The sequence below is a fragment of the Sminthopsis crassicaudata genome, chromosome 2 (genome assembly GCF_048593235.1).
Source record: "Sminthopsis crassicaudata isolate SCR6 chromosome 2, ASM4859323v1, whole genome shotgun sequence".
Taxonomy (NCBI): Eukaryota; Metazoa; Chordata; class Mammalia; order Dasyuromorphia; family Dasyuridae; genus Sminthopsis; species Sminthopsis crassicaudata.
In genome coordinates this window covers 649,806,638-649,827,031 of record NC_133618.1, presented here as the reverse complement: position 1 = coordinate 649,827,031, position 20,394 = coordinate 649,806,638, and the positions used below count along the sequence as shown (strand labels likewise).

The following is a 20,394-nucleotide window of genomic DNA, read 5'->3' as shown; positions in this document are numbered from 1 at the left end:
CAACTAACATTAATTGTGCAAGGACTGTATGCAAGCCACGGTGAAAAAGATTACCCTCATTTTGTTTGACCCCAGAAGGCAAAGCTCAAACTAATAGTTGGACATTAGAAGAGACAAAATGTCGATATAAAGAAGAATCCTCTAACCATTAGTATAACTGTCTTCTGAAGTAACAACAACAACAGCAATAATAACAACAAAACAGCTAGCATTTCCGTAACAATTTAAGTCTGTAGTGTTGTTCAGTCACACTGAGCTATAGCTGACCCTCTTTGGGATTTTCTTGATAAAAATACTGCCATGGTTTGCCTTTTCCTTCTCCAGCTTATTTTTTAGATGAGACAAACTAAGGCAAATGGGATTAAGTGACACAGCTAGCTAGTAAGGGTCTGAGGCTGGATTCTAGGCCCAGTGCTCTATCCACTGCACCAACTAGCTGTCCTTAAGATTCTCAAAAGACTTTAGAAAATATCTCATTTGATCTTCGCATATCCTGGGAGGTAGGTGCTATTATAATTCCCATTTTACAGATGAGAAAACTGAAGCAGACAAGTTAAGTGACTTGTCCAGTGTCACACAGCTCATGAAGCTGGACGTGAACTCAGACCTTCTTGACCTCACTGGAGGTGCTCAGTCAGAGGTCTAATGACTGCTCATCAGCAGTGTTATAAGGAAAAAGATTCCGTCTTCCTTCCCACCTGTTCTCCCATAATTAGATTTGTAAAACATTTTACATATATTATTTCACTTGATCCTCACAAGGAAGGGTGGGTCCATTATTATTCTCTTTTTACATATTTGGAAACTGAGACATAGAAAGCTTCAAGGCGACTTGCTTAAAGTCATATAACTTGAAAGTGTCCACAGTTGTCTTCCTGTGCTGAGGTGTTATGGGCAAGAAGAGGTCTCCCTGGGAACGGGGGTGACAGAAAAGAAAAGAAAATAACCAGAGAAAGTAGGGTTTTAACGAGACCTTGATAGATATGTAGAATGCCATCCATGGACCAAACCATAGCCTCGGTAGCTGGCTGCTGCAATAATTTCTGCTTTATTCAGAACCCGGCTAGCTAGCTGGTGCTCTATTAGATTAGGGGCCCCCACTGTCTTGCAGCTTGATTAAGGCGAGAAGGGCGTCATGGAGTGGATTCCATGGGGGGGCGAGGGGCCCAGGCGCCCCCCCCAACCGCCCTGGTGATTTGGCCTGGCATTGCTAAATCAATGTAATCACTCGTTTAGCATAGTTAAGCAGTTTGCTCCTCAGAATTACCTTATTTGCATGACTTTCTATTTCAGCAGCAGTTAAACAAGGCAAATGAGGCCCTAGCTGTTGGGAGGATGACATGTTTCCAAGGAAAGGGGGAGGGGGCTATGTACCAGGGGGAGTAGGGAGGTACACACAGGGTTCTTCCCTCTCAGAAGTACGTGAGTTTTTTCAAATTAAAATTCCACCTTTATTTTCCATGGCAGCAAATCAAAATACATAAAGTAGATTTTCAGATGTTTTTGTTTTCATAGCCGGGCTGTCATGTTAGTGTCTTGATATATTCATAAAATAACAGTAACCCGCCGTAATTGCCCTTAATTTCAAACTGCTTATTGTTCCCATCTTTACTTTGTTGTACCTAAGAAGCGCTGTGTGTGATAAGCATCTGTTTTCTATATTTAGTGGGTGAGAGTCTGGGTGTCTGGACCAATTTCCAGTTTGGGAAATTGCTTTCTCCCCTCCCTTGATTCCCCTGCTAGTCTTGGGTTGGTGGGTTGATGGGTTGGTACCCCCTCTTTTGAAGAATTACTGCTAGGGAGGAAAGTGAGGGGTAATGGAGATCCAGAAGCATTGTGACAACCCACTCTGCAGCTGCTTAGACCATTCCACTATAGGACTATGAATATGGCTCACAAGGACCTTTGGGCCCAAAAGGAAAATCAGTTGAAGTCAAATCGTTGAGACCTTAAATAGCAGGACCTCAGGAATTTATCTTGGTAAGCAAGATCAGGAAGCAACTGAAGGGTTTTGATTTGAGTAATACCTTAGAAAGATGGCTTTTAGGACACGTGGTGGGTAGAAATGGGAGGAGATGCTTTAGATTGTGTAGGAGGTGACTGTGGCTTCTTTTAGTGTCTTGTCTTCCTGGAAGAACTGAATGTATCATCTATTAAGAAACTGAATTCCTTTCCTCTCCATTTCAAGTGGAGAGGGAGAGGGACAGACAGAATGGAGAGCTGGACTCTGGGCCAGGAAGACCTAGTTCAAATCCTCCCTGAGACATATACTGGCCATGTGACTCTGGGAAAATCCCTTTACTGTCATTATTCCTACAATTCTAGCTAAGATAGACTCTAGAAGGTGCCAACCTTCATTGACAAGGGAAGCTTCATCCTTAGGAGGTTCCTAAACCAAGTGGTGATGGGGAGGGTGAGGTGGTTCCAGTCTGTGTTCTTATTGTAATGAAGAGAAAAAATAATGGGGCATAAATCCCATAACATGGGTGAGCAACTCTTGTCTACCTTCTTCCTTTATGTAAGGTTAATAGCCTTTCTTTTCTTCCTTTGCCAGTGGAGGGAAAGGTCCCCAACACATCCCATTGTAAATCTGTAGTCCAACTGCATCATAAATCCTAACTTTAACTCCCCAACATCCAGCCCTCTCCTTCCCTCCTCCGGATAAAATCTCCTGAGGAAATGAATCTTCTCTAGTTTTGAGAATGCTGACTGAATTAGGAACAGCCAAAGGGTTTTTGAATTCTCAACTCCCCTGGCATTGCTGCCTCTTGAGATGTCTACTTGGCATCCACAGAATAATCTTTTGCTCTGAGAGGAGGAAAGCCGTGAGCATCTTGCTAACATTGTTCTGTATAGCTATTTTCCTGTTTTATCTCCAGTCAGCCACCATGGGAGTTTAGGAAACAATACCACTTTAAACTGCTAAAACCCTTCTGATTTTTTAAAACCCTTGCACATAGCGTCACATCTTACCTTAAGATGTCCCTTGTTGTAGGGAGAGCAAGGATTTTTATCCACTTGGCCAGATGGGGAAACTAAGGTAAAGCAATTTGCTCATGATTACATGACTAGCTTCTGACTGAGCAGTTTTTTCCTTTTTTCCACAGTGATAATAAGAACAAATTGGAGCTTGAGAATCTAAGATCAATAGTCAGACGCTACAGAATCTCCCATCAGTCTGGCTGGTGGATTGGCCATTCTATTTGTCCCCATACACTTCTCTAAGTTGTATCCAATAGGCAGGTGAATGTCCTGCAAGAAACCATCATAAAAACAAGGTGGTTTGGGAAATGATGGACAAGAATCACACAGGATACATGAGGAAATTTAGATGAGTTGTGATCTTCAATGATGGATAAGGTACCAACATTGATTTATTTTGAACCCATCCATCTTTAAATAGTTCTGAAGGATGATGGATCCACACTGTGTGATTCTAGAGCACCATCTTCCAGAAATCCTCCTTAGAGGAGCTACCCAAGGTGCTGGAGAGCTTCATTCTAGCTCAAGTCCACTTTAGCCAAATCACTGAATCTCTCAGAGCCTAAGTTGCCTCTTCTATAAAATAGGCGGTTGGACTCAATGACCTTAAAGGTTTCATTTGGCTACTTATGATTCTTTGAACACTTAATCTATATATCTCTTCTGATTTCACTCTCTGATCAGCTGGCTTCCTTTTCTATTTAAATATGTCCTTGATGATGTCTCCTATGCCATTTCTTACCTACAAATCCTCAATAGTCATATGCTCCAGCTGACTCATCTCCACCATGAGTCTTCCCACAAACCTGTAGGGAATTTAGAATTTGATGTGTGGTTTTCCATGACTCATGGCTATGTAGCATCACTGGAAGAACATTGATATTAAAGCAGCAGGCTCTTGAGTCAAGGAGCTTTTTGACATCATTGGCCACATTGCCCAGTTACTCATGTGATCAGGGTACATCTTACTCTTCTTTGTGCTCTGCTGTTTGCCCTTTCACTGTGCCTTTCCAAGACAGACCACATCAACTCAATAGGCTGCTCACCCAGATGCTTGTCACAATGTGAGCAAAATGCATCTTTACTTGGTTCTTCTGAGTTGGATTACTAGATCTCTCTCTGTCACTGTCTCCCTCTCTGCCTGTCTCTCTGTCTCTCTCCTCCCTCCCCCTCCCTTTCTCTCTGCCTCTCTGTCTCTAGCTCTCTCTATCTGTCTCTCTGTCTGTCTCTCTCTCTCTCTTTCTTTCTTCCCTCCCTCCCTATCTCTCTGTTTCTCTTTCCCTCTCTATCTGTTTGTCTCTCACTTGGCTCTGGATCATACTGAAGAGGGCCTTTGGTAGTCTAGAGGCATTCCAGGCTTGCTTTGTAATTTCTTCAGAAAGCTAGTCTCAGTTTCCTCAGCTGTAAAATAGGGATAAATAACACTACCAATAATATTTATAAAATGATTAACACAAAACCTGAAACATCATATGCATTGTATAAAAGTTTATTGTCTCCTTCCTCCCTCAGGTTGCTGTATCCTGGCACATTCCAAATTGTTAATATCCTCTTAAAATATCATACCTAGAATTGTTAGAGGTGTGGCTTACTTGGGGCAAATTCTGTACCCCATCTTTCTCTTCCTGCTGCCTAAGCTTTTATGGAGATATGTCACACTGATGTCACATTCATCAGATTTTCAGGCCACCAAAACATCTACATTTTAAATACATACATATACATATACATATATATATATGTTATTGGTGTTTATCACTCCCAAACGTTCAACTTTACATTTATACCTTTTCAATTTGATCTTCTTAGGTGTGGTCCAGTTCTTTGAATAGCATATCAACTCATTGGTCATTGTACAAAAATCCCACATTTAGAGTGCCAACAGTAAAATTATTTATTGATGGTCTTAAAAAAAAAAAAAAAGCGATTATAGACATCTTTTGTCTCTTCCTTTTTCCAGGCACTATATTTTCCAAAATCACAGAATGTTAGAACAAGAATTCATCTAATTAGGAGTTCTTAACCTACCTAATATCATGGATCCCTTTAACTGTGTCTGGTGAAACCTAGGAACCTCTTTTCAAAATTGTTTTGGTAATGCACAAAATAAATGCATAGAATTATAAAGGAAATCTTTTATATTAAAGTGAAGTTATTAAAATCTTTTTTAAAAAATATCAAGTGATATAGTAATCTGTACAGCAGCATGTCTAATAGCCACAGTAATTTCAGAATAGTAATGAATGTAAACAGGATTTTGTGATATTTGCAGCAACTACAGCATACCATGAAAAGCCTTTGATTTTTATTCAGGACAAAGTCACAGGTACTGCTAATATTACTGTGATTTGTTGTCTATGTTTATAATTGAAGAAAATGTTGGATTTCAATTAGAGTTTAATGAAAGCAAAGATGATTTTTTTTCCCCATCCAACTTCACAGACCACCAAAATCTATCCATGGATACTTGGGGATCCATGCCCCAGCCTTAGAACATCTGATCTAGGACAATCCCTGGCTCCCACCACCCACATTTTATAGATGAGAAAATAGAGCCAGAGAGATTTCCTAACTTGTTCAGTGGTCTACAGAGAGTAAATAACAAAATTGGGATTTGAGTGCTTGCTGCGTCTTTAAATCTAAATCTAGCCTTCTTTTCCTTACTTCAAACTATCTCCATCCTATTAATGCTACCCAAGAGGATCCGGGCAGAAAAACTTAGTGCTCATGGTTGAATCTGAATCTTATTTGTAGTGTGTGTGTGTGTGTGTGTGTGAGAGAGAGAGAGAGAGAGAGAGAGAGAGAGAGAGAGAGAGAGAGAGAGAGAGAGAGAGAGAGAGAGAGAGAGAGAGAGAGGTTGGGGGGGTGGAGAGAGAGAGAGGGAAAAAGAGTGGTTGAGTGAAAGGGAGGGAAAGAGGGAAGGGGTGAGAGAGAGGGCAAGAACAAGGAACAGAAAAAATTGGTTGGACTGCCTAGGCATTGGATGATTAAGCTGCTCTCCTGTGCTGGGATCCACCCTTCGTGCAGGAAGATAAAAACAGGCAAGTCCAGACTTCCCATCTCTGCTCCCTTTTTAAAGATGTGAATCCAACCAGATTGGAACTGCTTTCTCCCTATCTGGAAAGTTGGGGCGGGGGAGCCAGTGGACAGCCCCAAGTCAAAGAGGTTGAGAAGTACTGGTGGCATTCCCTCCAGGGTAACCTTTTTTTCACAAAAATATTAGTCCCAGAAGGGAATTCAAATAATGAAGGCTAACCCCATCATTTTACAGATGAGGCAACAAACTCACAGAGGTTGTGACTTGTCTAAGGTTGGCTAGTCAGTTAATGGCAGAAACAGTCATTAAAGTTGATCAGTCCTTGGCTTTCCTTGTAACTTATAAGATCAAGGATCTTGAATGGGGAGCCCAGGGGGTGGGGGGATGGGTGTGTGTGTGAAAGGTTCAGTCAGTTTAATGGATTGTGATTATATATGTCTTAGAGGTGTTTACGAGGCACTTAGATACCCAAGTACACAAATCTTTTCCTTTACTCAATAAATTCCTGTACAGCACTGCACAGTCGTAAGACTTAGACTGTTGCTATGTCTATATATGTATAAGTGGGGTCCCTTGACTGATGGGACATTTCTGGAGATTTTCTCTCTTTTCTTCCATATTTTTCTAATTCAGGGAAGCCAGGGATGGTTTAGCAGGTATTGGGGAAACAGAAAAAATGCTGGCTTAAGAGACTTTAAAATGGTAAAAGATATAGACTGCTTTGGGATATCCTGTCACTGAAGTGTTTTAAGTAGAAGCTGATTGTCCACTTGTTAAGGATGCTCTGGATGGCATTTCTTCGAGGGACAGAGGGTAAAAAATCTAGGGTTGATTCATTAATTATGTAATACTGGACAAAGCAACCTCAGTGAGCCTCAGTTTCCTCATCTGTAAAATGAAAGGATTAGTCTCATTCTAGCTCTACGCCTATGATTCTTTGACTTGGCAGTATTGGCAAGGCAATGTACAGGTAGATACAGATTGTAAAAACAAAGCTGCATTATAAAATACCAGCACTGTGCAGGAAGGATAAATACCACCTCCACTAATAAAGTCACCGTGGGCATCAGGTGTTCATCCTTTCCTCTGGCATCAGTGTTATAAAGAGATCCCTGAGGGGCCATGAATCCCCCCATGTGCAGGAGGTGGGGTAGGCCCCTTAGGACGTTCTCTTATTTGCCTATTTTCCCAAAGCTGAGTTTTGTCTCTTAGTGACTCCCTTGTGGGCTTCGGAGATCCAGCACTTTCCCAGTCTCTAAAAGGGAAGAACTGAGGTTCCAGAGGGGCCCCGTGCAGCCTTCACTGCCCTGGGGTTTCCCTCGTGCCCCCCAGGTGCACAGCTGCAGCTGCCAGGGAACTGGTCTGACCTGTCCCCAAGCCCCAGAGCAGCTTCTGGGGGAGCTGGCACACCCATACTCACGGCTTCCAGCCCACAGTGATCTGGCTAGGGTTATGAACTTGACTCTGATTCACGGATCAGAGAGAGAAGCTGTTGCCTGCTGTTTTACCGTGTGGTCTTTGTTCCGAGAGCCACCACCTGAGGACCAATTCTTCTGATTTACTTCCTTTAATACCAGGAACTAAGACAAGGCAAATGGGTGGAAGGTCCAGGGAACTTTAGGGTGAAGGACAGAACAACTGCTAACAGGATTTGGGGGACAGGGGGAATGACTCAAGCACTTAGGAGGTCTGAGATTTTTTTGTTTACTTGGTGGGATGCTGAAGATAATGATGTAATTTAAGACACTCTGTAGAATTTCAGGAAAGAGAATGGATTCTTGTATCTCATTTTGGAAATACAAAAGCAAGTTCCCCAGCCTGGATACTGTACTATCCCAGTGTCTGGGTCAGATGCTGCCCTGATTTGGCTCCTCAGAAATCAGAACTAAAAGATGATCTTGAGGGATCTTCCCGTGTCCAAACTCACTTTTATTCTATTTCCTTTTATTTTATTTTCATCTGTGCAGAGCGCTGTGCTTGGCCATAATAAAGATAAAAAGGGCAGAGAGAGTGTAATACCTGTCCTCATGGAACTACAGTCTAGAAGGGAAATAAGACAGAAATACATAATCCTAAGGCACAGTAGTGTATAAAAGGGCCAGCAGAAAGCTACATCACTGTCCAGATGAAATTTTCTTTCTTATACATTTGGTCACATCAGTCCTCTACTCAAACCTCTTCAGTGATTTCCTGTTGCTTGCTAAGGAAATTCAGACTCCTGTGCAATATGTCTTACATTCAAGACGTCTGCAGCGTGGCACAAGCCTACCTTAGCCAAGGAAGCAGTGGCCTTTCTCCTTGTTAAGCTGAAATGTTATCTACTCACCTATCCCCCAGTAGGATGTAAGAAGCTTGAAATGAGAATTGCTTCCTTGAACTGTTCTCTTTGGTCTCTGTTTACTGTATCTAGAACAGTAACTTGTGAATGAGATGAATAAATATTTGTTGAATTGAAAAGAAGGTGAATGGGTGAGTTCCCCAGTCAGTCAGTCAGTAAATATTTATTAAGCACCTACTATGTGCAGGCAGTATTCCAAACACTGGACAGAAATAAGAGTCAGAATGTGAGATCAGAAACCGAATGAAGGTAATAAGCTTGTTTTGGGATGTGTTGTGGCTGTGATACCAGTGGGACAGACATGTAAGTAGAAGTAGGTCTTGAGTTTAAAGATGGGGAATCATGATTAAACATAGGGATTTGAGGATCATCTTTCTTGAGGGGAAGTGACCTTTCCAGAGAAGGGACTATAAGGGAAAGAAGAAAAGAAGGTTTGAAGAAAACTGCTTTTAAAAGTTAAAAAGAGACAGCAAAAGAGTTGTTAAAAAAAAAAAAAAAAAAAAAAACAGATACAAGGAGAACCTGGAATATATGGTGTCCCCAAAGCCAAGAGTGGAGTGATCAACTGTGGGAAAAGCTAGAGAAAAATCAAAGAGGATGGAGCAAGGTCATTGGATTTGGCAACTGGGAGTCTTTGAGAAAGTAGAACGGACTCAGTAGAAATGCTTACATGCTCTATAGAGTCAGTCTTCCTTTTTTCTTCTTTTTTTTCCTGAGGCATTTGGGGTTAAGTGACTTGTCCAGGCACATAGGTAGGAAGTATTAAGTGTCTGAGGTCAGATTTGAACTCAGGTCCTGCCTGACTTCAGGGCTGGTGCTCTATGCACTGCACCACCTAGCTGCCTCAGTCTTCCTTTTTTTTTTCCATCCTGCATGGTACCTAGCATTTAAAAGATGCTCTATCGGTGATGGTCAGGTAGACGACTACAGTATTTGTGGCACCTGCCCTTACACTTAATGAACTCCCACTCTGGCACACAGAGATCTCATGGATATACTACATCCCTGGAGAACTTCCAGATGCTGATTTGGACCTCTATGGGTCTCTGTGAAGCGTCTTGACAAGCAGGATCCATTGTGCTGTAGAATTGGCTCCTCTTGGTCCAAAGACCTTGAAAACTTTAATAGTAGATTAAAGTAGGAGGATAAAAGTGATACCCACGCCCCCAAAACTGACCAAACATGGGTGAGCTGAGTAGAAAGAGGAGAGATCCTAGGCTTCTGATTCTGAGAAATGAGGCTATGCTGTAACCCAAACCTGCGGAGAGAAGGACCCATTCCTTCCCAGCTGGGATGAGCCCAGTGCTTCTCTCCAGGGTCCTGGCATTGGTATCACTCCCCAGATGTCTTTGTTGTCAGTGATCTCACTCTGGGCCCAGAGTCTGTGATTCGGAGCCTCTGTGAAATAGGAGCACATCAAAAGCAGCTTTATAGGATCATATAGAAAGACCTGAAAGGGACCTCAGAGGCCTTTTAGTTCAAATCTCTCTCTTCATAGTTGAAGAAAAGGAGACCCAAGAAAGTTCAATAACAGCATCCAAGGAGGCAGGGTTCATGGAGGTAATTAAATATTGAATCTGGAAACTAGGTACCAAGCATCTTTTAAAATAGTGAGTTCCACTGAATTCAAATCTGGCCTCAGACACTTAACTCCAATTGCCTGCCCTCCTGAAAAAGCAAAAATCAAAAATAAAATAAAATAGTGGGTTCCTCTCTTCCCAATTTCTCACATCCATCCTGTGTGTCTCTTTTTAAGTTGATAGCTTTTAAGTTTAATCTGATAGCAGGTGTTAAATAGACTAAGATCTGATCTCCAACCGCTCCTTCTGTACAACAGAGAGATACCCCCTTTGTCCATGACTGCCTAGAGAATGCCACTGGACTTTTGTCCACAAGATTATTTCTCCTCCCCTTGTGGTTGCTTGACTGCCCTTGTGAGCTGTGTTTGCTTATAGGTTATTCCCAAGACCCAAGGGAAGCTCTGCACATCTAACTAGAATAAAATAAATAAATAAACTACTCTACTTCCTGAGCTGATCTGGAACTCCTAGCAAACAGGCCATCAAGCAAAAACCAGCCGGGCTTTCTCTAGAGCTAAGGATGTAGTACAACAAAGCAGTCTGGGGAAGGGGCAGCTTCATTCTAGTCCTGGCTTTGCTCTTTTCTCTGTTTGACTTCAGGTTCTCCAGCTGTAAAATGGGAATGATATCTGTGTCTCCCTGGGAAATGATGTATCCTAGCTCATAGTTCTCAAGCAGGGATGGAGTTTAAGATTATCTAGTTCAATCCCTTAATTGTACAGATGAAGGAACTGAGGTCCCAAAAGTGAAATGGCATGCCCCAGATCACACAGCTAGGATATGGCAAATCTGTGATTCAAGTTCAGGGTTTGTCATTCCAAGTTCAGTTCACTTCCTACTCTACATGTTACTTCCTACGGAGTTACAGGGATTTTGAAAAAGTATAAAGCGCTATCAGGTCTTAACTACGTTCATCTCTCCTTTCTGCTTTCCTTTTCCTCATGCTCGGTTTGTCTTTCCCCTCTCCAGCATTTACAGAATCCTGCCAACTTCCACAATGCCGCCACGGAGCTCCTGGACTGGTGCGGCGACCCAAGAGCTTTCCAGAGGCCCTTCGAACAGAGCCTGATGGGGTGTTTGACGGTAAGCCGGGTTTTTGTGGCATGGGATCGTCCCTGATGAACCATTTGTTCAGCAGCAGCAAAAGCTGCAACCTAGACTCTTCCAAGAGCTGGGGATCAGAAAAGGGAAGCTGGGAAATGTGCTTTCTTCTAAATAACCACAATCCCTCAATCCAAACTTCCTCCCAACTGAATGCATTGACTTCTATTAGGTCTCAGGAATATCTATGAATATAGTGCCATGAGGGGAAGAAAGAAAAAAAAAAAAGAAAAATTCATTTTCCTTTCCCAAATAAGCTCTCAGACTGGTGAAGGAGTCCTGGGGGGATTGGGATTCTACAGGGAAAAGAGTCTAGAATGGGAGGAGGAGCCAGAGTTACATGTGGAAAATTATAGGGACATATCCAAAACATCCAAAACTCATTAGCAAAGAGACTTCCTCACTGGGAGTTCTCCCTTGCCATCTTAATTGGGGAGTCGGTATCAGGAATGAGATATGCACACAAATAATCACAATAAGAGTCAGAAGTTGATAAGTGGAGATTATGTGTCCAATAGCTTAGAGGAAAGAAAGCATAGGGAGGAAAAGAGTCCTCTTTGAACTGAGGAAGTCAAGGAAGACTTTGTGGAAAGATTGATACTTGGCCTGAGCCTCAAAGGAAAAAGAGGATTTCAGGATGTAAAATCGAGAGGTAGACCACCCCAGGTATGTGGGATGAGATGCAAAAATATACAGAGAGGAGAAGGAGCCAGATAGTGGTAGTAATAAAGCATAACCAATTTGGCTAACAAGTAGAGTGGATAATAGGGATACTGTGAAGTTTCTATTTCTGAACCACTTTTAGTTTGCAAAATATTTTTCATCCATCTTCTCATTGCACTGATGTTGTTGAATTGTGTCCAACTTTGTGGGATTCTATATGAGATTATCTTGCCCAAAGATAATAAAATAGTTATTTCCTTCTTGAACTCATATGAGCATGAAACTGAGACAAACAGGGTTAAGTGACTTGCCCAGGGTCACACAGATAGTAAGGGTCTGAGGCCAGATTTGAACTGAGGGAGAAGAATCTTCTTAACTTCAGGCCCACCGCTTTATCCACACTGCCGTCTAACTACTCTCACAGTAACCCTCTGAGGAAGTTTCTGTTATCATCTCTTTAGGGCATGAGAGATTAAGGATTTGCTTAGGATTCAAAATTAGAATGTATGTGAGGTAGACTTTGAATCCAGATCTTTAACAATCCCAAATCCTTCCCTCTGTCTACCCTGTCACACTTCCCCTTAACTAAGAAAATGTATGATTATGTAGACTCTGGAATAACAAGAAAAGTATTTGTCATTTTAACCTGTTGACAACAAGAAGCCTTGGAAGTCTTAGAGCAGAGAGGAGACTGACCCCATCTGCCTCTCAAAAAGATGATTTTGATTGGGGTTGTTAGAAAAAAAAAAAAAAAAAAAAAAGTTTTAGCAGCTTTGTGGAGGAGAGACTGGGATCAGGGAGACTGTTTAACAGGCCAAAGGAAAAGAAAAGGAAAGGAAAAGAAGACCCAAGAGTTAAGAAGCAAGAAAAGTAAAGATCACTCCAAGAAAACAACAACAATAATAACAATAATAGCTAATATTTGTGTTCTAATTTATGGTTTGTATTTATAAATATTATTTCATTTTACCCTCAAGACAAATCTAGGATGTAGGTGCTATTATTATTCCCATTTTATAGGTGAGAAAACTGAGGCAGACAAAAGTTATGGTCCAGGGTCTAAGGTCAATTATGAATTTGGATCTTCCTAACTCCATGTCTAGTAGTCAAACCATTGTGCCATCTAGTTGCCTAATATAATAAATAATAAGAATAGAGATTCTATTCTATCATAGGTCCCTAAATTAATTGTTATATATCTTTTGGGAGAAAAAAATAGGACTCAATGGCTTCTGCCTGCTTTGTAAGGATTGAGAAACATCAGGATCAAGGCAACTGGCTAGAGCACCTGCCCCACGGGTTACCTTTCCACAAATCTCTAATGGCCATACTGGATTATGTCCCTCATCCCATTTCCCTAATCTTCTTAGCTGGAGACATTTAGGACTGAATAAACTCCATGACCAGGTGACTCCAAGGGTCTCCATCCCATGAGTCTGTGGAGCTGAGGGTCCCAGTTCCTTGGCTCTTTTGGAACAACCATTCCTTCTTCCCATTCCTTTACAATCTCTGCAATCCCTAAAATGACCTTTCCAAACAAATTCCTCTGACTCCACATGACTTTGGAGGATAGAAATTAAAAACCACTTAGCTTCTGGTGTCATTAGAGCTTTTGCATCACCCAGGGCTTCTGAGTAGCTCACACACTATTAATATGATTGATCAGGGACTTCCCCTAAACATCAGAGGCTTTACTGCAGTTTTGGCTCAGTCTGTTCCACTTGGGAAGAGGAAATGTATTGGTCTCTTTTTTCTGTTTTTTTCTTTCACTCTTCCAAATACATTTTGTAACTTAATTAGACTTTCCAAAAAAGTGCTTAAAAATATTAATCAACATCAGACCAGAACTTACCATCAAACTATTTGATGTCAGATTTCTTTCAACCTCTGCCCTTTCATCTCATTCCAAACCACTTACCCATCCTCTGCTCTTCCTTTCCACAGAGCCACTGCTAAGGGAAGGAGGGAGGGGAAATAAGCATTTATTAAGTGTCTACTATTAATGCCTACCACCAGGCACTATGCTAATCACTTTATAGATATCATCTCATTGATCTTCATTGAATCAGCTCTGTTTGTTAGATGTTGTTATGATCTCCATTTATGAAAGATCAGAGAGCAATTTACTGAAAGTCACAAAGCTAGTATGTGAGACTTATTGAAATTCAAGTGTTTTTTAAAAATTTTTATTAAAAGTTTTGTTTTCAAGACATATGCATGGATAATTTTTCAACATTAATCCTTGCAAAACTTTGCGTTCCAATTTTCCCTTCCCTTTTTCCATTCCCTCCCCTAGATGGCAAGTAATCCAATATATGTTAAACATGCTGGAATTATATGCTCAATCCAATACATATTTATACAATTATCTTGCTGCCCCAAAAAAATCAAATCAAGCAGGAAAAAATGAGGAAGAAAATAAAATGCAAGCAAACAACAAAAAGAGTAAACCCACACTCAGTCCCCACAATCCTCTCTGGGTGCACATAGATCTCTCCATCACAAGACCATTGGAACTGGTCTGAATCATCTCATTGTTGAAGAGAGCCACGTCCATCAGAAATTCAAGTCTTTCTAAAGACGCTGAGCAGTACTAATAGAGCTGTTACTAAGTATACCAACTAGCTACCTTGATGAATAGGAGGACAAATAGGGCTGCAGCAGAGTGGAGGAGAGAGGAGCAGTTTCCTTCTCAGGGTCTCTGACAGAGATAACCTGAGAGAACAGGAAGAGAGTTCAGAAGATACCATCAGCAAGCACCAGGGATATTTCAAAAAGCCTGATGACGGCTTGGCCGTATTATGTGCCTAAAACCTCAGGCAGTTACCAGCATAACTTAATGCATAAGGCTTCCCAGAGAACCATTCAACATGAAAGTATACAAGCACATAGCCAGCTACTGAGCCTAGGCAGGATGACACTGCTTTGCTGTGACAAAGTGTCCTCTGGCCAGTTCTGCTTGGATAAGAGACAGTTGAGGAATCCCAACCCAGAGTTCTGGATTTTCCTTGCTTTCTCTCCTACAGGCAACTTCAGGGGAGAAAGACAGCAATACCTTGGGCAGAACTAATGCCAGCCAGCACAGATCAATGACCCCACTTCCCTGACAGCGGTCCCTGGCTCTCTCCCTGTGGGGGACATTAGTCCTAGACTCAGTGCCTTTACATGGTGGAAACTCTTTGGAGAGAGAGTCCGGAGTGCCTCAAGTACCTGAGCTTTTATACATCTGCCTCTAGCTTGCTGTGTGCTTTTGATGATGGTCTCACCTCCCTGGGCCTCCTTTTGCTTATCTGTAGAAGGAAGGGGAGATTAGATCAAGAAGCTTCAAGATCTCCCTGCCCTCTGGTTCTTTGCTTGTTCTGCCAGAGGCAGAAAGCTGGTGGTGGAGGTAAAAGCTTGTTCAGTCTACCCACTTCCATCCAGCCTCAACAGGGAGGCCCACAACCCATGGAAGTTAACTGATTTCGATGCTTAGTACTTCTTTAACTTCAAGAAATTCACAACATGTCCCGACACTGAGGTTTCTCAGTTATCTCTTCTGTAAAATGAGGAGATTAGATCAAATGATTTCTAAGGACTCTTCCAGTTCTAAAGTCCAACCACCTAGGAGACTGAATGTGATTCCTCTGGACTTTATATCCCAGGGTGGGCTACAAGGAAAGCTTATTGTTTGGCTTATAGCGTGTCCTTCATATGGGAACTAGGTGACCTGATTCTTGGTGTCTAGGTGGCTTCATATCCTACATCAATCCCTAATAATTGTGTGATTCTGGGCAAAAATTTCTGACCAGTTTATTTCCATTTCTTGAGCTGTAAAATGGGAATAATAAAAGCATCTAATCTTCCAGAGTTGTTATGAAGATTAAATGAGATAACTTGTATAAAGACCTTTGCAAGCCTTAAAGCCCTATATAAATGCTAGTTGTTATTGATTATTAAGGAGGGCCAGTAACTCTCTGAGTGACTGCAGCTTATGCTGCTGCTGCTGGATCCCAGAGTTCAAAAAGCAGACATCTGCTGCCCTCCGGCTATCCCTGTGTTCCCAGAAGGAAAGCATGATTTCACTGTTCCCAGGTCCCTGTTACTGGTGGATCCTCCACATTCTCAGCTCCTGGGACTCACCTATCCTGTTTACAAAGGCTTAAGCCCCCGGACTCTCTGCCCTCAAATTATGGGGAACTGCCAGGCCCAGCAGAAGTCATTCACCTGCCTGGACCCCAAAAGAACCTCTGAGTGGGGACTCAAACCAGGTGCTCTTTCCCTTTCTCACTTGAAGCTTTCTCCCAAAGGCTTAGAGCAAGAGAGAGTTCTCTGTCAGAGACCTAGAGGAATGGGCCTGCTTTCTCAGCCAAACAAATATTTTTTGAATGCCTGCTGGGTACTCGGCATATGCCATCTGAAAAAAGAAAAGACATTTCAGTTTATACCCAGGAAGCCATAAGTGAGTACCAGAAGCCCATGGGCAGTAGCGTTTAGTAGATTAGGCAATTTGGAGTCTAATAATAGCATGAAGTATGATAACAAATAGTTGACATCTTCAGGTTTGCAGATCTCTTCAAAGTATCCTCTCTTTTGATTCTCACAACAATCTCCCTGAGATAAGAAAGCAAAGATCAAAGAAAATATGTGATTTGCCCATAACTAGAACTTTAAAAGATGGGCAAGGCTTCTTTAGTCAGAGACAGCCAGAGGGAAAAGTGTGAGCAAAGATACAGTCATAGAAAGTATAGGTCCAGTGTGGAGGGGATCTCTAAGACGCCTATCCATCCATCTTATGGAAGCAAGACCTCAAGCCAAGGAGATTCTTTGAACCCAGGTGCTCTGACACTAGAAGTGGCTCTGGCCACTGCCTCCTCATTATTCATAGAAGAGTGATGAATCTAGTTGGACTGGAACAAGATAAAATGGGGGAATTGTTGTGTAAGTAAGTTAGGACCAGATTGTGAAAGGCCTTAAATGACTGGCTGAGTTTGAATTTTATATATGATAAACAGTGAAAAATCATTAAAGGTTGTCTTCGTGTAGAGAAGTAACATGAACTATGTTACTTGCTATTCTCTAAGAACTTTTTGTTTCTGGTAGCAGTGTGTGGAGAAGGAAGAAACTAGAGAATTTTGTTTAAAAAGCTATTATACTAGTCGGCTAAATAAGAAACATGGCAGCTGGGTGATGCTACAGTGGATAGAGCACCAGGCCTGGAGTCAGGAAGACTCACTGTCCTGAATTCAAATGTGACCTCAGACACTTACTAGCTGTGTGACTCTGAGCAAGTCATTTAACCCTGTGTGCCTCAGTTTCCTCATTTGTAAGATGAGCTGAGAAGAAAATGGTAAAGCACTCCATTGTCTTTGGCACAAAAACTCCAAATTGAATCACAAAGAGTTGGACACCTAAAAAGAACTGAACAGGTACAACAATGTAAAAGATAATTGGGAGATGAGGAGGAAGGGAGGAACAGATTCCATATGCAGAGCAAAGGAAGATTCAACAGAAATTTACAACTGATGATCTCAGTGGAGATTAAGGAAAATGAAGCAGCTAAAATGTCAAGCCTGGGTGACAGATGGAACCCGGTGGTCATATTAACTGAAATGGAGACTTCATGGATCAGACTTGGTTTGGGATAGGGTAGGGGTGAGGATGGAGGTGATGCTAAGTTTAATTTTAGACAAATTGGGAATTTGAACTCTTTGAGAGTAAAAAAGATTCAGAGATTGACTTAAAAATAAACCACCTCCCTCCCCCCCACCTTTTTTTTTTTTTTTTTTTTAAGATTCAAAGCATCTAGTACTCAAAAGGATCCTAGATATTATCTAGTCATAGGATTGTAGATTTAGTGCTGGAAGGCATCTTCAGGGGCCTTCTGGTCTAATTCTGTCATTGCCAAATAAGATAAGTGAGACCCAATGAGATTGAAGGTCAAATGAGTCAAAAGTAACAAGAGCTGGGATTCAAAATCAGATCATCTGATTCCCAATCCTGAGATTTTTCTACTGTATACGCTACTTCCCATCTAATCCCTTCAAATTGTGGATAAAAAAACCTAAGTCATATTAAGTTAAGTGACTTGAAGTTCATTACAGAGATAATATTTTGCACAGACAGAATTAGAACTCAGATCCTGACTTTCTCTTATCCCTAAAAACTTTCTTTTCTTCTTCTTCTTCTTCTCCTCTTCCTTCTCCTTTTCCTTTTTCTCCTCCTCCTCTTCCTCCTCCTCCTCATCCTTCTTTTCTTCCTCCTGAGGCAGTTGGGGTTAAGTGACTTGCCCGGGTTCACACAGCTAGGAAGTATTAAGTGTTTGAGACAGATTTGAACTCAGGTCCTCCTGACATCAAGGCTAGTGCTCCCTTTTCTCCTTTTATTCCTAAAGTCCTCTCCTACTATATTATTCTCTCTAGTCCTTGAGTCCTGTATACTAGGGTATATAATGGTAGTATTATTTATGTATGTAATACTTCCAATGGAGGCAGAGGGAAGGGAGAAAGAAAATAGAAGAGATTTCCTATGATGTCCATATTGGAGGAATCTAAAGGAGACAGACCCACCAGTTCTTTTCATCACACTCACCATTTGCCCATCCCCATTCACCCTTTTCCACTAGTGGTTGCAAAGACATCAGCAGAGATATTGGGAAAGATCCTGGTGGCTGGAAAGTTTCCACCAAGCTAACCACTTTTCTCTGCTCATCCTCAGTTCTTTCCCAGCTCACCATGAGGTTCTTGTTGCATAAAGACTCTCTTTGTTCCAGGGAGACATCCACCCCAGGCTGTGGCCACTGTCCCCAGACAGTCAGGAGGCTCCGTTGAAAAGGATTTGAACTTGGTTTGCCACAGTAGGGTGTGAAAGCCCCATCATAGTCATCCTTGACTCATTTAGTGCTTTGTATCTGGGCAAAGAACTGTCCTACTCCTGGAAGATTTACAAATGCTAGGGTCCTACAACCATCTTCTCTAGGTGGAAATACATGCACTATTACTTCCATTATAGGGCAGCTAGGTAGCATGATGGTTAGAGCACCAGGCCTGGAGTCAAGAAGACTCTCTTCATGAGTTCAAATATGACTGCAGATACTTCCTAGCTGGGTAATTCTAGGCAAGTCCCTTAGCCCTATTTCCTTCAGTTTCCTCATCTATAAAATGAACTTAAGAAGGAATTGGCAAATTTCTGCAGTATCTTTCCCTAGAAAACCCCATATAATTTCTCAATGTTGGGTACAACACTTCCCACTATACGGATGAAGAAAATAAATCTCAGTGAGATAATGTAGCCTCTTCATGGTTACATGTAACTAAGGAGTATCTGAGCCAGGACTTGTAAAGCATTCAGAATACAGTAGGAATTTAATAAAAGCTAATTTTCATCTCTTCCCTTCTATTACACCATGATCTGATGGTCACCAGTAGCATGGTGAAGTGGATAGAATACTAGCCTTGGAGTCAGGTAGTTTCAAATCCTGAACCTGACTCATCTCAGAACAATTAAATGAATGAAAAAGTCATTTAACTTCTCTGAGTCCCAGTTTCCTCCTGTAAAATGAAAGGGTTGTTCTAAATGGCTTCCAGGTCCCTTTCAACTCTGAATCTATGATCCTATCTTTTTATACTTACACAATCACACAATAAGATAGACAGCAGAGGAATCATTAATCCCATTTAATAGGCAAGAAAATAAATGTCTAGGAAGGTGAAAAGGATTTACTTAAAGCCATGGAGCAAGTTGGTACTGGGTCTATAACCTGCATCCCTGGAGTTGAGTGCTTTTCCTATTACCCGAAGATGTAACAGCCCTATGGGCCATGTTCAGAGATAGAATCTGGCATCATACCTCCTCACCTGCATCCAGTGTAAACTTGGGAATCTCCTCCATACTTGGATATGATCTATATTTTCCTGGGACTTAGTTTCCTCATTTGTAAAATAAAAGAATTGGCAATAACGGTTCCAGGAAACAGAAGATCTCTTCTTCCTCCTTTCAGGCAAGAAAATGAGTGATTACTAGAGCAGACTTTTTAAGATGTCACCATGTCAGATGGTTTTGCTTCATTGTTATTATTATCATTATAAAGAAAGATTTAATTCTTAAAGAACAGGAGGTGAATATCCAGAAGTGAGTGTGATATAAACAAACAGCTTTAACAAAATTTATTTTAAGAAAAATAAGGGATTAGCCTAGATGACTCAGATTGGAACCTTTCAGTGTGTTTCCAGACATAACTCTGAGACTTCCCTTTGTAGATTATCTGGGTATGTCATCCAAGAAAGCCAAAGAGACAGCTTAGTATAGTGCAAAGAACTTTGGATACTTGCTGCTTCTTACCCTGAAAATCCATAAGGGCCTTTCCTACTCTAAATCTAGGACCCTGTGATTTTAAATTCTCGGTGCCTCAATTTCCTCATGAGGAGATTGAATATCATGTCTCCCCTCCATAAGACTAGGTAAGTGAGATATACCTACAGCTTCTCCCTCCATCCGGACCATCCCACATTTTCCCTGCTAACAGTGGGAGATAGCAAAATTTTAGCATCAGGCTTTCAAAAAGAAGCTTAAGGTTAGGCAGCCAGTGTTTAAAAAATACCAACACATAACCTTTCCAGAGTAAACAGAGCTAAAAAATATATGGACTCTCCGCAGAGCTTGAACTGTTTCTTTCAAGTGTTCATTAAAAGTCCCAGCCCTGCCTGAGCTCTTGT

At 41.5% G+C, this 20,394-nt stretch overlaps 1 protein-coding gene across 9 annotated transcripts in view; it reads left to right on the top strand.

Moving 5' to 3' along the window:
* ZMIZ1 (zinc finger MIZ-type containing 1) overlaps nt 1-20,394 on the top strand; it is a 424,473-nt gene that overhangs the window by 246,363 nt on the left and 157,716 nt on the right. For all 9 annotated transcript variants that reach the window (XM_074296721.1, XM_074296726.1, XM_074296720.1 and 6 more), the window contains one exon: nt 10,907-11,020. In XM_074296721.1, the coding sequence (XP_074152822.1) occupies nt 10,907-11,020 (114 nt within the window). The remainder of the gene's footprint in view (nt 1-10,906; nt 11,021-20,394) is intronic.